Source organism: Sceloporus occidentalis, unplaced genomic scaffold, assembly GCF_023333645.1.
Source record: "Sceloporus occidentalis isolate IW3139 unplaced genomic scaffold, rSceOcc1.0.p SCAF_2, whole genome shotgun sequence".
Classification (NCBI taxonomy): Eukaryota; Metazoa; Chordata; class Lepidosauria; order Squamata; family Phrynosomatidae; genus Sceloporus; species Sceloporus occidentalis.
This window is the reverse complement of record NW_028316982.1, coordinates 257,877,115-257,890,657: the sequence shown is the minus strand read 5'-3', so window position 1 is coordinate 257,890,657 and position 13,543 is coordinate 257,877,115. Positions and strand designations below refer to the sequence as shown.

At 42.2% G+C, this 13,543-nt stretch overlaps 1 protein-coding gene across 2 annotated transcripts; it reads left to right on the top strand.

The window, feature by feature from the left end:
- Positions 1-867: 867 nt before the first annotated feature.
- CUNH11orf97 (chromosome unknown C11orf97 homolog) lies at positions 868-7,725 on the top strand. 2 transcript variants are annotated; one of them, XM_089512828.1, is made up of 4 exons: positions 899-1,405; positions 2,379-2,483; positions 5,461-5,586; positions 7,585-7,714. In XM_089512828.1, the coding sequence occupies exons 1-4, from the start codon at positions 1,243-1,245 to the stop codon at positions 7,587-7,589; spliced, it is 399 nt and encodes a 132-aa protein (XP_089368954.1). In that variant the 5' UTR covers positions 899-1,242; the 3' UTR covers positions 7,590-7,714. The 2 variants fall into 2 exon arrangements, with proteins under 2 accessions (XP_089368955.1, XP_089368954.1); XM_089512829.1 differs by lacking the exon at positions 5,461-5,586 and having other exon boundaries at positions 868-1,405; positions 7,585-7,725.
- Positions 7,726-13,543: the final 5,818 nt, after the last annotated feature.

The following is a 13,543-nucleotide window of genomic DNA, read 5'->3' as shown; positions in this document are numbered from 1 at the left end:
GCTTTCAAGTCCTTTCTGACTTATGGTGACTTCAAGGCGTTTTCTTGGCAAGTTTCATCAGAGGGGGTTTGCCATTGCCATCCTCTGAGGCTGAGAGAGAGTGACTTACCCAAGGCCACCCACACCCAAACACATACATAGCAGGATTTGTCCCATGTTATGTAGTGGTTTGAACATTGGACTACGACGCTGGAGACCAGGATTCGAATCCCTGGTCAGCCATGGGGAAAAAAAACCACCTGGTAACCTTGGTAACCAGGACTGGACGGCTCTTGTGGTCTCTTCCAGATCTATGATTCAGTGTTTCTATCAATTTTGTGTTTAGACCTGGGTCCTAGGTCTAAACCTAGCAGTTCGACAGTGGAACACACTCCTTCCTTGGAGATTGTGATGGAGTCTCCTTCTTTGGAGGTCTTTAAACTGAGGCTGGATGTGGCCATCTCTTTGGGGGTGCTTTGATTGAGAGTTCCTGCATGGCAGAATGGGGTTGGACTGGATGGCCCTTAGGGTCTCTTCTCATAATTCTGTTACGCTTGTCCCTCCATATTTGCTGGGGCTAGGGGCAGAAGACCCCCGTGAATACGTTAAAACTGCAAATAACAAAATAGGACACCTCTCTAGGAACCTCTAGGTCCTCCAGTGCAACTCTGTGGTCAACGTCCAACAAACACTGACCATAGACCTGCCCTGGAGGAGCTACAAAGGCCTAGCAGAGTATTCTCTCTAGGAATCTCTAGGTCTTTCAGTGAGACTTTTAGTTAAAGTTGACCATAGAGTTGCGCTGGGGGACCTAGATATTCCTAGAGAGGACATATACAATCCGTGAATAATCAAAGCCGCAAATATGGAGGGATGAGTGTGTTGTGTTTTGGACCGAGGTTGCAGAAGCCTAGTAGTCACACAACAACAACAACAACAACAACAACAACAAAGCCACTGAGGCACTACTACTGTACTGCTAGGCTTCCTGGCCTAGCGCCTGTTGCCATGACAACGGGGCCTAGCCGCCTCACTCTGGGCCTGGGACTGGAGTTACCTCCTCATCCCCCTCGAGGCCTATCAAAGAGCCTTAGGCCAACATTAACAATAATAAGCCATAAGCCAGGGGCTTCTTTCTTGGCCCAGAGGGGCCTTCTCCTCCGCCTCTAGAGGCTCCTGGGGCAACCGAGGCTCCTATGGCAACCGGCCTCCGCGTCCAAGCTCCAGTCTCGCCTCTCCTGCTTCTCTCCCCAAGAAGGCATTATGGCCAGCAGCCATAGCAGCCTCCTCCTCGGCGGGAGAGGCCTGATGATGAGGACTAGAGCGGAGCCTGGAGGGGAGCCAAGGGCCGCCGCCGCCGCTGCTTCTGCTGCTGGGGAGTGCGGGGGCCAGCTCTATGCCGAGCACAAGGAAGGGGGGCAGCCCTGTGAGTCAGTGTCTGGTGGCAGCCTCCATCTTCTTTGGGGGCCTCCCATTTTCCACATATCTGCCCCCCCCCCACAGGCTCAACGCTAGGGAATCCTGGGAACTGTACTTTTATGAGCCTCCACTGTCAGAGAGAGAGAGAGAGAGAGCTCTAGTGCCACAATAAACTACAATTCCCAAGATTCCCTACCCCTGAGCCAGGGGAGTTAAAGCGGTCTCAAACTGGATTATTCCTGCAGTGTGTTTTGGACCAATGCTAGGGAACTCTGGTGCCCCCAGCAAACCACAATTCCCAAAACTCCATTGCATTGAACCTGGGATCTGTAGTTCGTTGTGGCACCAGAGCTGTCTGTCAGAGGTCCAAAACACTGCAGAAACAATCCAGTTTGACACTGCCATGGCTCAATGCTCTGGAGTTCTTGGAAATGTAGTTTTGTCAGAGATTTAGCCTTCTCTGTCAGAGAGCACTGGAGCCACAACAAACTACGATTCCCAGGATTCCACAGTATTGGGCCAAATGGCAGTTAAAGTGGTGTCAAAATGGATTGTTTCTGCAGTGTGGATGCAGCCCCAGTGTAAGGCAACTTTCTGTGTTGAGAAGTATTTAATGGGGAGTATGATGATGATGATGATGATGATGATCAACACTTTTAAAATGCCTGTTCTGTAACTAAGAATCTCAGAAAACAGTTACAGACACATCATGGATCCCATTTTGGGATAAAGGTGGGATATAAGTGAAATAAATAAATAATAAAATCTCACTTTCCTTGAATATCTTGTTTGCCATTTTGATACTGGCATGTTTTTGCCACATTTGTGAGAATAATTTTACATTTTATTATATGGCATTACTCCTTATAATTAATATTTAATTTATCAATACTTAAATTAGATATTATAATTAATTTTAGATGATGTACCATTAAAGAACTCCTTAGCTTGTTTCTTGAAACTGTCTTTTTTGAAACCAGGGAAGAAATTTGTATACGCTGAACCACCCAGGAGAGTTAAAGAGGTACTTGAAGAAGAACTTTATTTCCGGAGGGATGAGTGTAGAATTAAACACCCTTCAGAAGGTAAGCCTGGCAACCAGCAAAAAGACAAAGGGAGACAAAATGATTTGTGGAAAGTTGATGCAAAAAGTTTACATGTTGGGAATAGGCTGAATCCAGATTTAATCATACTTAGAGTAGCCTTCCCCAACATGGCACACTCACGATATGTTGGCTGCAACTCCCTCCGTCCCCAGACAGCTATCTGTATGTGTCACAAAGGATGGGGTAGGTAGTTTCCCATATGTAACCCTCCCGTGTTTCCCCATTGCTTCTAAAATTTTATTTTCTTACTACAAAAATATATCAAACAGGGAAAGACAGTTGTACAGAAGACCCACTGTCTCTGCAGTCGTATCAGCTTTCTGTGAGCCCAACCACTGTTTCATCTAGTTTAGTACTGTCTCCACTGACTGGCAGTGGGTCTTGAAAGTTTAAGACTTTCCAAGCCCTACCTACAGACACCAAAGACTGAACCACTGCAACTTTCATATACAAAGCATGCACTCTGCCACTCCAATAGACCCACCACCTCCAAAATGCAGAGCATGTGTCTGTTCTTACAGCACATCATTTTGTTTGTGAAATATCTTATGTGTTCTCTGTTCTTTCCATTTTATTTCTCATCTCCCCCCCCAAAAAAAGTAGAGAAAAACCGTTTCCGTTTTCTGCACAGACCCCACTGCCAAGACATGGGCTAGAAGATATTCCAAAATGCTATATCTTCAAAACAACAAGGGACTCATGTGGCCCTGGAAATGGAGCAGAACTGTAAATCTCAGCAGCTTTAGCCAGCATAGCCAGGGGTGATGAATTCAGGGTGTTAGCGTCCCAGCAGCAGCTGAGAGCTACACAATTCCGGCTCCTGCTTTAAAAATTAAAAACATCACCCTTGGGGTAAATGCAGTATTAGTAACAAATAGATTGCTAGTCACAACACAGGGAATGTTAGGTCTAAAACACATTGCAGAAATAATCCAGTCCGAGACTGCTTTAACTGCCCTGGCTTAGTGCGAGGGGATTCTGGGAATAGTAGTTTTGTGAGGCATTTAGCCTTCTCTGTCAGAGAGCTCTTGTGCCACAATAAACTACAATTCCCAGGATTCCCTAGCACTGGACCAGGGCAGTTAAAGCAGTCTCGGACTGGATTATTTCTGCAGTGTGTTTTGGACCATAGTCATTGAAATGAATAAGAGTTATCAGTTACCACTTGTGTAAATTACAATGATGTCTATAGGTCTACTCTACTTGGGACTAACATTTGGATTCAGTCCTCTGACTTTACGGTTTATAAAATGTATGTTATTTCCTGGAATGCATTCAAATTGAACGTCCTAGCTTTATATGCAATATCATAGATTTGGTGATATAGGCTGCATCCACACTGCAGAAATAATGCAGTTTAACACCACTTTAACTGCCACAGGCCCATGGCTCAATGCTATGAATTTCTAGGAACTGCAGTTTTGTGAGACATTTAGCCTTTTCGGTAGAGTGTTTTGGTGCCACCATAAACTACATTTCTCAGAATTCCATAGCATTGAGCCATGGCAGTTAAAGTGGTGTCAAACTGCATTATTTCTGCAGTATGAATACAACCACAGATTCAGACCTGGAGTCCTGGGAAGAAACAAGTTCCCAAAGAACAAAGGATGGTGACAACATATTAAGCCTTCTTCCGATGTTAATCATGTGAACATCTCTCTAGAGTTTATCAGACAAGGGGAATTGGAAGTATAATCCGATGGCAATCTGAACGTAATCATGGGGTTTAATGTTATTATGTGATAACCCACTACACACAAATTTGGGCAATGGGAAGTCAGTCCAAATGCAATTGTGTGGTTTCACATTATTGCATGATAGATTGCCACACGCAAATTCAGGCAATGGCATGCTGTTTTCGGGCAATGGGGAGCCAGTTCAAATGCAGTGTGTATTCACGTAATTGTACAAAACTAGTGACTTTAACTGAATGCGTTTTGGCCCCACTTTCTTTTCATTCGAATTTAAGATAAATTCTTCCCATTTGATGAACTCCTCTGTAAGGAGAAGGGCTTTGGGTAGCCAGTGCCCACCCAGCTGCCAGTGTTGCATTCCTTTCAACTCTAGTATCCACATGTGAGTGTGGATACCTGCAGACTGGGGGCTTACATGTGTTAATTTATCCTATGCAGACTTTTATTTTATTTTATTTACAGTGGGTCCTTCTTATGCATGTTGGTTCCGTTCCAGACCTCCCTGCGGATGGGGAAAACTGTGGGACCACAAGGCTTGTGGTATTCAATGGTGGCATGTGTGTGCTCTGCTGCTGTGTTCGGACCGTGTGCATGCATGACCATAATGGGGCTTGCCGTCTGTGAATGGCAAGCCTGCTGTTGGGGTGTGCGTTCTGTATAGAGAATTATAGAGTTCGAAGAGACCGCAAGGGCTATCCAATCTAACCCCCTGAGGTGCAGGAATACACAGTCAAAACATTCCTGACAGACAATCATCCAGAATTTGTTTAAAAATCTCCAAGGAAGGAGATTCCACCATACGGCAGTATATGCCACTGTCAAACAGCTCTTAGCATCAAGAAGTCCCTCCTAATGTTGAGGTGGAATCTCTTTCCCTGTAGCTTGCATCCATTGTTTTGGGTCCTGTTCTCCGGAGCAGCAGAAAACAAACTTGCTCCATCTTCAATATAGCATCCCATCAAATATTTAAACATGGCTATGAAACAATGTGTTACAAAGAAAAATGATTCCATGTTTGCATGTCATGTACTTCAGAATATTATACAGGTTCCTTCTAAAACTAGAGTGATATGATCAGTCTGGCTGACTATGCAGCTATTTCCGTTTGTAGGTATTAACCTGCCTTGAATCCATTGTGGGAGAAAGGTGGGATATAAATCCTTGAAATAAATAATAAATAAAATTGGTTTATATTCTTCATAAAATTAGGAGGGAAGGCTGGATCCTTAATTCTAACAGTGTTGCTTGTATATTATGAACAGTTGCTCTGGAAGGAATTTGGAGCTTGAAAAGGAATTTTCCTGTGGGAAGCTTCCAGCCAACATCACAGAATCAAAACAGCTTGCTGTCCCAGCCTAAGTACTACTCCAGGCATGCAGCCATAAGAAGTAAGAATTTGCTTGTCTTCCTCCACCCATCTCAAAGAAAAACATGCCATTTGCAGAGTGAAGTATATGTCAGTAAATGTCGACAGTCACTGAGTTTGACTAATTGTCATCGTTCATAAGAAATCTATTCACCAGATGTTGATTTTTCTCATAAAACAAATAAGCTAACTAAACACATACACATACCAGCGTCATTGAAACAGGTGTGGTTGTCCTAGACAACAGTCTTCCTTGCTGGAGACATGCCAGAGGGCAGTCTGACATGGGAACTATCTCTGCTCTTTTTATTCCTCCCTCCTTTTTATTGTCTCCTTTTCATTCTTTCTTCCTCTCCTCTGCAGTACATTCTTGTTTCAAAGATTTGATGGCACTGTATATTGTTTTTCTGCTTTATCCTCACCACAATCTTGCAAAATAGCTTAGGCTGATAGAACATGACTATTCTAAGGCCATAAAGCAAGTTTCATAGTTCAGCAAGAACTGGAATCTTCCACCATCTACTGTAGTCTGACCATGATACCAAAATTAGGCTGCAATTCTTTTCCTATTTACCAGGAACAATATCCAACTAAACTTAGCATAATTCATTTCTGAATAGACATGCATGGGATTATGTTGTGGTCTATTTTATTTTTTTAAATTGTTTTCCTAATTATTTTAGTTAACTCCATAATGCATAAACACTAACGATTTTTCTTACATTCATGAATGTACATTTATTTATTTAGAAAACATTTCACACAACAATCAAGATGTTTTGTCCCTCCTTTTCATCCTGGAGGGAAGTGACCAATGGGGTCCCACAGGGCTCTGTCCTGGGCCCAGTGCTATTCAACATTTTTATCAATGACCTGGATGACAGAATTGGGAGCATACTTATCAAATTTGCAGATGACACCAAATTGGGAGGAATAGCTAATACCCCAGAGGACAGGATCAAAATTCAAAATGACCTGAATAGACTAGAAAGCTGGGCCAAAGCTAACAAAATGAAATTCAACACGGAGAAATGTAAGGTATTGCACTTAGGGCGGAAAAATAAAACACACAAATATAGGATTGAGGACACCTGGATGAATGAAACTACGTGTGAAAGTGATCTAGGAGTCCAAGTAGACCACAAGTTCAACATGAGTGAACAGTGCGATGCGGCAGCTAAAAAGGCCAATGCAATTTTAGGCTGCATCAATAAAAGTATAGTGTCTAGATCAAGAGAAGTAATAGTGCCACTATATTCTGCTTTGGTCAGGCCCCACCTGGAATATTGTGTCCAGTTCTGGGCACCACAATTCAGAAAGGACATTGAAAAACTGGAGCGTGTCCAAAGGAGGGCGACTAAAATGGTGAAGGGTCTGGAAACCATGTCCTATGAGGAACGACTTAGGGAGCTGGGGATGTTTAGCCTGGAGAAAAGAAGGTTAAGAGGTGATATGATAGCCCTGTTTAAATATTTGAAGGGATGTCATATTGATGAGGGAGCAAGCTTGTTTTCTGCTGCTCCAGAGAACAGGACCCGGAACAATGGATGCAAGCTACAGGAAAGGAGATTCCACCTCAACATTAGGAGGAACTTCCTGACAGTAAGGGCTGTTCGACAGTGGAACGCACTCCCTCGGAGGGTGATAGAGTCTCCTTCCTTGGAGATCTTTAAACAGAGGCTGGATGGCCATCTGTCAGGGATGCTTTTATTTGGATTTCCTGCATGGCAGGGTGTTGGACTGGATGGCCCTAGTGGTCTCTTCCAACTCTACAATTCTATGATTCCAGATTGCTTAAATTTTAAACAGCTTCTGCCTAACTGGCAAGGACCTATGGTTGAGAACCATGTGCATGACACCCTAAATACTGTAGGAGTTTCTATCCTCAATTTATGAGCAACTGCCTGATTCATCTCACTTAATGATGAGGTCATGCTATAAAAATACCCATACAGTTTTCTAATTGGAAATGCCTCATAAGATATTATATTTACTAGTCTCATGCTTTTCTCCTTTCTAGGATAGCCTCTTTGAAAAGCTGTGCCTTCTCTGATGAAACTGACAGAACCAAGGCAAGCCTAGTTATTTTAGAACATGTACAATAGCTTGTAAAATAAATGTGAAACTGTTCATCACACTCTCCCTGTTGATTGTCTCCTATCTCCTAGCTGCAATATATTCAAGACCCTAAGTCTCCAAATTTCTAAACACTAATGATTGTGTGTGTGTGTGTGTGTGTGTGTGTGTATGTGTATGTATGTATGTATGTATGAGAAAACTGAAGGAATTGTATGATTCCTACAAGTTTTTATACATTTGTAGTAATGTGTTCTGGATTAAACAGAACAAGAAATAAGTCAGGCCCTTCAATGTGTTCTCCCATGTATCCCCACCTCACAGCTGGGAAATGTTATTTTTGGATGACAGTTCCCTGCATACTCAAGCAAAGATGGCAGTGGCCATGCTGTTGTGGGGATTCTAGAACTTGTAGTCCGAAAAGTTATTTCCAAGTTCTGTCCTCACCTAGAGGATTTTCCTCACTGTCCTGTTTTCTTTGTGTTCTTTTCTGTCATGACTCAAGAGCTTACCAGGTGTGGCCATAGGAAAGAAGATATCATGTCTCTTGCTCCCCATCCCCCAGAAGCTCTCAAGATTGCAAAGCTAGTTAAAAAGAGGCAATCCATTAAGTCAGTTCACAGATTTTTCCCCTGCTTGTGAGAAATGGCAGCGCCAGAAGTGAATAAATGTACCAATGCTGTCATGTCAAAATAGGAGGGTCGTTCAGTTTGGAACTGTGATGTTCACCTCAAAAGTGGTGGTACAAAATACCTTCTCCTTCTGTTTAGCTCATCATCACCTGAACATTCACAATAAAGCAGGAGTGGTTTGAGTGTTGGACTACGACTCTGGAAACAAAGGTCTGATTCCCAGCTCAGCCATTAAATCCACTTGGACAAGTCACATGCTCTGAGCTTCAGGGGAAAGCAATGGCAAACTACCTCTGAACAAATCTTGCCAAGAAAATCTCATGATAGAGTCACTTTACGGTCACCATAGGTTGAAAACAACTTGAAGGCACATAGCAACAATAAACAACAACAGCATTTGATCCATATGATACTTCTCCTCCCCTACTGAGTTAACTGAAAACATAACTTTAAAAGTTATGGATGCATCACAAAGGACCATCAATATCTTTGTTAAGTTACAAAGGTGGATGTGGATCAGAAAGATAGATGACAAAAGTTACAAAGACTGAAACTTTGTAGTTATGCCTTAGTAGTTATGCCAAATAATTTGTTGCTTGTTACTTATTACTTACAAGCCCTGGAACTTTCCTATTGGAAACTTTACCCAGTCTCTTAAATCCCAATACACACATATCAGCTTCGGCTGATACGCCAGCTGCGTCCCTTCCTGGACCGGAGGCACCTTGAAACGGTAGTACATGCTCTGGTAACCTCTCGTTTGGACTTCTGCAATGCGCTCTACATGGGGCAACCCTTGTACCATACCCGGAAGCTACAATTAGTACAGAATATGGCAGCCAGGCTGGTTACTGGCATATCCAGAGCCAGCCACATAACACCAGTGCTTAAAGATCTGCACTGGCTGCCTATTCGCTTCCGGGCGCAATACAAGGTGTTGGTTATTACCTATAAAGCCCTAAATGGCTTGGGCCCAGGATACCTTGAGGACCGCCTCTCCCCATACAATCCGCCCCGCACCCTCAGAACATCTGGGCAGCAGTTATTGAGGGTTCCAGGGGCCAGACTAGCCTCCACGTCCAGGAGGACTTTCACCATCTCGGCCCCGACCCCTGCCCATTGAGCTCCACTTGGCCACCTCCCTGGCCCAGTTTAAAAAGGGGCTGAAGACCTTCCTGTTCAAATCAGCATTCCCTGATACAGGCCCCAATTAGTTCTTCCCTCCTCTATGCCAGCAGTGGCAAGCTGGCTAGAATGTTTTTAATGTAATTGTAATTGTTTTATTGTATTGTTATTGATGTATTTTATAATGCTGTACACCGCCCTGGTTATATAGAAGGGCGGTATATAAATAAAATTTTTATTTTTATTTATTTATTATATATACAATCATGTATCACCGTCTCTACCACAGTCCAGCTCCCACAATTAAAAAATCCCAGAACGTTTCAGTTGTCTCTGTCCAATTGGATTTTAGTGCTTACTGTAGTTGATGTTGTTGTTGAAATACAGCTGCTTGGAAAGCAATCTGAAGTCAACCAACTATTTTGTGGGGTGAAAAGCAGTTGCTATTCCTAGCATCTGCAAAACTTTTAAAATATTTATGGTAGGCAAACATGTTTTGACCATGAATAATGAGAAATTTGTTATTTGAGGTTCCTGTAGCTTTACGCTTTTGTTCGATTAACATCAGAGGGAGTTTTGTTTATTTAGGTGGCAAACTTTGATTTTCAGCAAATTTCCACAATGGTTCAGTGTACAAGGTATGCAAGACAAACTACACAGCAGAGTTCACAATGTCCTGAAGAAAATACAGCATGCAAGGTACAATAATAACTAGAGACTTAAAAGTCTGTGCAAATCAGTAGTAGTATTAAAAATAATACCAACTACAGCTTGATTCTCCCTTATTTAGCATTCCGAAATCCAAAATATAGTGTGCCTATCTCATACGCGGGTGTACCATACGCGGCTTTCAACTTATTTTGAAAGCTGCATGCTGGAAGAGGAAATGGTGCGTGTGCCATGCAGTGCTACAGGCATGAGACCCATTGTTTTCAATGGGGCTCCACCATATGCAGTATTTCCCTTGCACAGGGAGGTCCAGAACAGATTCCCCCCCCCCCACACACACACACACATAAGGGAAGGGTGTACTGTACTCCAAAATCCAAACTTGTCCACCTGTCTGGCTGTACACAAAATATATCATAAGTCATTGAGCTCTACTCCTTCCCTGAGCGCTTTGTGCAATTGTTTTTAGAACTGCAATTTAGCTGAGTTTTGCTGTACCACTTTTAATGTATTAACAACAAATGAAGGAGGGACGTAATTCTTAAAATAGGAAAATCATACTTAATGAGCTGAAATCCCGTTTTTCTTGTGATCAAATGCTATAGGTATGGAACAACTGGGAGTACCTTGTGCTGATGAGGGAAAGGCACTCTGCACATATTTTGGAAGCACTTCATTATTTCTTTGTTGTGTCTTCTGAGATTCTGGACTTCTGGCAGTAATAACAAGCAGAGCCATGAGCCCAAACTGAAGGGAATGGTAGTGATAAGCTTTACAAAACTATATCTTAGGACAAGTCCTAAGAATTTAATGGTATGGGCCTAAAGACATCCGAGCCAATCTGATCTTGGAAGCTAAGAAAAGTTAGCCCAGATTAGTACTTGGATGGGAGATTGCCAATTAATATATTTCAGAGGAAGTAACTGGCAAAAACAGCTCTGAGTATTCTTTGCCTAAGAAAACCCAATGAAATTAATGGGGCAGCCATAAGTCAATAGGGCACATGAAGGCACACACAGTACTCACACACAGTGAATTAAAATATTTTAAGGTTAGTATATAAAATAATCTGTTCACACTGATGTATTGCATTTTGAAATGAGTTGTACTATGTTGTTTCTTTTATGGTATTGATACACTGATACACATTCTTGATCAGATACTGGTAGAATTCAAAAATATAGCCATGTTAGTCTGTAGAATCAGTACGTAGAGAGATACTAACTGAAAGAATGAAATTGGCAGCATTAGCTTTCGTAGACTTCAATCTACTTCCTCAGATGCATCTGAGGAAGTAGATTGAAGTCTACGAAAGCTAATGCTGCCAATTTCTTTCAGTTAGTCTCAAAGGTGCTACAAGATATGATCAGATACTGTTATTCTTTGGCAGCATCTTTGTGGGTAATGATAATACAATAATACCATACAGAGCATTCATTAAGAATACAATACTACCCTCATCTGCTTAGAAGTAAGCCTCACTGTATATAATGAGACTTATGTTAAGGAAAAAGCAACATGGGATATACAGTGAATGAAATAAAACATGTATGTGAGAGTCAGGGTGACTCAGCAGAAGCAATTAAGAGCCACACAGGTGTAAAAGGTAATGGAATTAGCAAGTCCTAAATGCCAAGGACAGAAATGTAAAGTGGATAATTGAACACACCTGAGAATTGTTAAGTGGTCAAGGCTGAGGTGATGAAATCATTAATTGTGGGTTGAACCAAGAGAGCCAATGAGAATGATGTACACGCCCACTGGGTGGAAACAGACAACAGTGGGTGGTATTTTGCAATGACTATAATAATGGCTATGAATCCCAATGTATTTTGTGGGTAGTAGTAGTGGGTAGTATTGGATAGTTTTGGAGCTGTATATTGTAGAATAAAGTAGATCTTTTGTATAAGACTACTGAGTTGTCTGGTGTCTTGAGTGAAGATACAAGAGCCAGCTGGATCCTGAAGAAGTGGGAAGACTTCTGTGGAAGCAAGAGTGAGAAGGCTTGGAGGGTTTGTCAGGGTCTTCAGCCTATTCTCTGTAACTCTGCTGCTTTAGAGCAAAGCTTTAACCACTGGCCAAAACACAAGTAAATGTGTGTATAAAATACAGGATATCAAGCTTAGTCATCCTTGCCATGTCTGTTTACACATGAGTAGGAATCTGAGCCCATTTCTGAAGTCCAACTGCGAGCAAAGTCTTAATATAAAGGTGTGCACATGTAAAACAGAAGGAGCCAGAAGAGAAAATCCAAGGCATATATAAAGAGGAAGCTTGGGTGACTTTCTAAAAGGATCAGGTATGGTTAGGGAAGATGTTTTCTTTTCTGCTTAAAAAATAAATGGGATCTTTATATAGCTGCCTTGAGTAACCAGTGGAAAAGTTGGGATATAAATAAAGCAAGTGAATGGATGAAAATCACACAGCAGCACTATGTACACCTCTAAATATCAGACTCTGGGGACAAACAAGGAGGTGCTGTTGACTTCATGTCCTGTTTGGAAGTTTCCCAGAGGCATCTTGCTGGCTGCTGAAATAAAAACAGAATGCTGTGCTAAATGGACCTATGGTCTGATCTGGCCACAGAGTTCTTAAACTGCTTTATGAAGGCAAATTGAAATGCTCAAAGGAAGCCTGTCAATGCCAGACCTTATATGGCTGGACACCAAGCTAATTCCTGGCTATCCCAAGTAGTCCTTTGGGATTGACTGAATCTTGAATATTTTACTGTGCCTGCCTTCTGTTTCCTTTGGTTCTAAATACTGTTATGAATTGGTCTTGCTGCTCGTTGCTTTGGATTCCTCTCCCTCTTGAGTTTTGTACTTTGTATTCCGCTGCTGTTTACTGTATTACTGTCAGAGCTTGGAAAGTTACATTCAAAAAACACAATTACAACTGCTTTGGGTCCCATGCCAGGAGGAAAGTGGACTATTAATTAGGTGTGGGCATGTATTGTATTTGCCAAAGCTATCATGGGGGTTTTCTTTGCAAGTTTTGTTCATAGGAGGTTTGCCATTGCCTTCCCCTGCGGCTGAGAGCATGTGACTTGCCCAAGGTCACCCAGTGAGTTTCATAGCCAAACTGGGAATCGAACCCTGGTCTCCAGAGTTGTAGTCCAACACTCAAACCACTATGCCACGCTGGCTGCACCCATGGCAATTAAAATTATTTTAAAGCGCCAAGTGTTAAAGAGACCACAGTTCCTCCAATAGTTAGTTGTCAATGTTTGTCTTATTACTATTATATCCCAATTTTTTTCTGTAGAAAACAAAGAGCATATATGGTTCTTTCCTTTCCCTATTTTATCCTCTCAAAACCCCTGCAAGACACATTATACTACGAGAGCACTGGGGCCAAGATACCTAATGAGCATTTTGGCTGAGCAAGATTCAAACTCTGGTCTCTCTTATCCTGATCTAACAATTCAAATGAAGTAACCAAACTCTCTGTGTGTGTGGGGGGGGGGGGGAATATTTT

What these genes read in the sequence shown, in the direction of transcription:
- CUNH11orf97 (XM_089512828.1), top strand. Translation starts at nt 1,243, where the DNA reads ATGGCCAGCAGCCATAGCAGCCTCCTCCTCGGCGGGAGAGGCCTGATG. An exon ending in CAAGGAAGGGGGGCAGCCCT is followed by an intron (nt 1,406 to 2,378) that starts GTGAGTCAGTGT and finishes TTTTGAAACCAG; the next exon opens with GGAAGAAATTTGTATACGCT. An exon ending in AATTAAACACCCTTCAGAAG is followed by an intron (nt 2,484 to 5,460) that starts GTAAGCCTGGCA and finishes TATTATGAACAG; the next exon opens with TTGCTCTGGAAGGAATTTGG.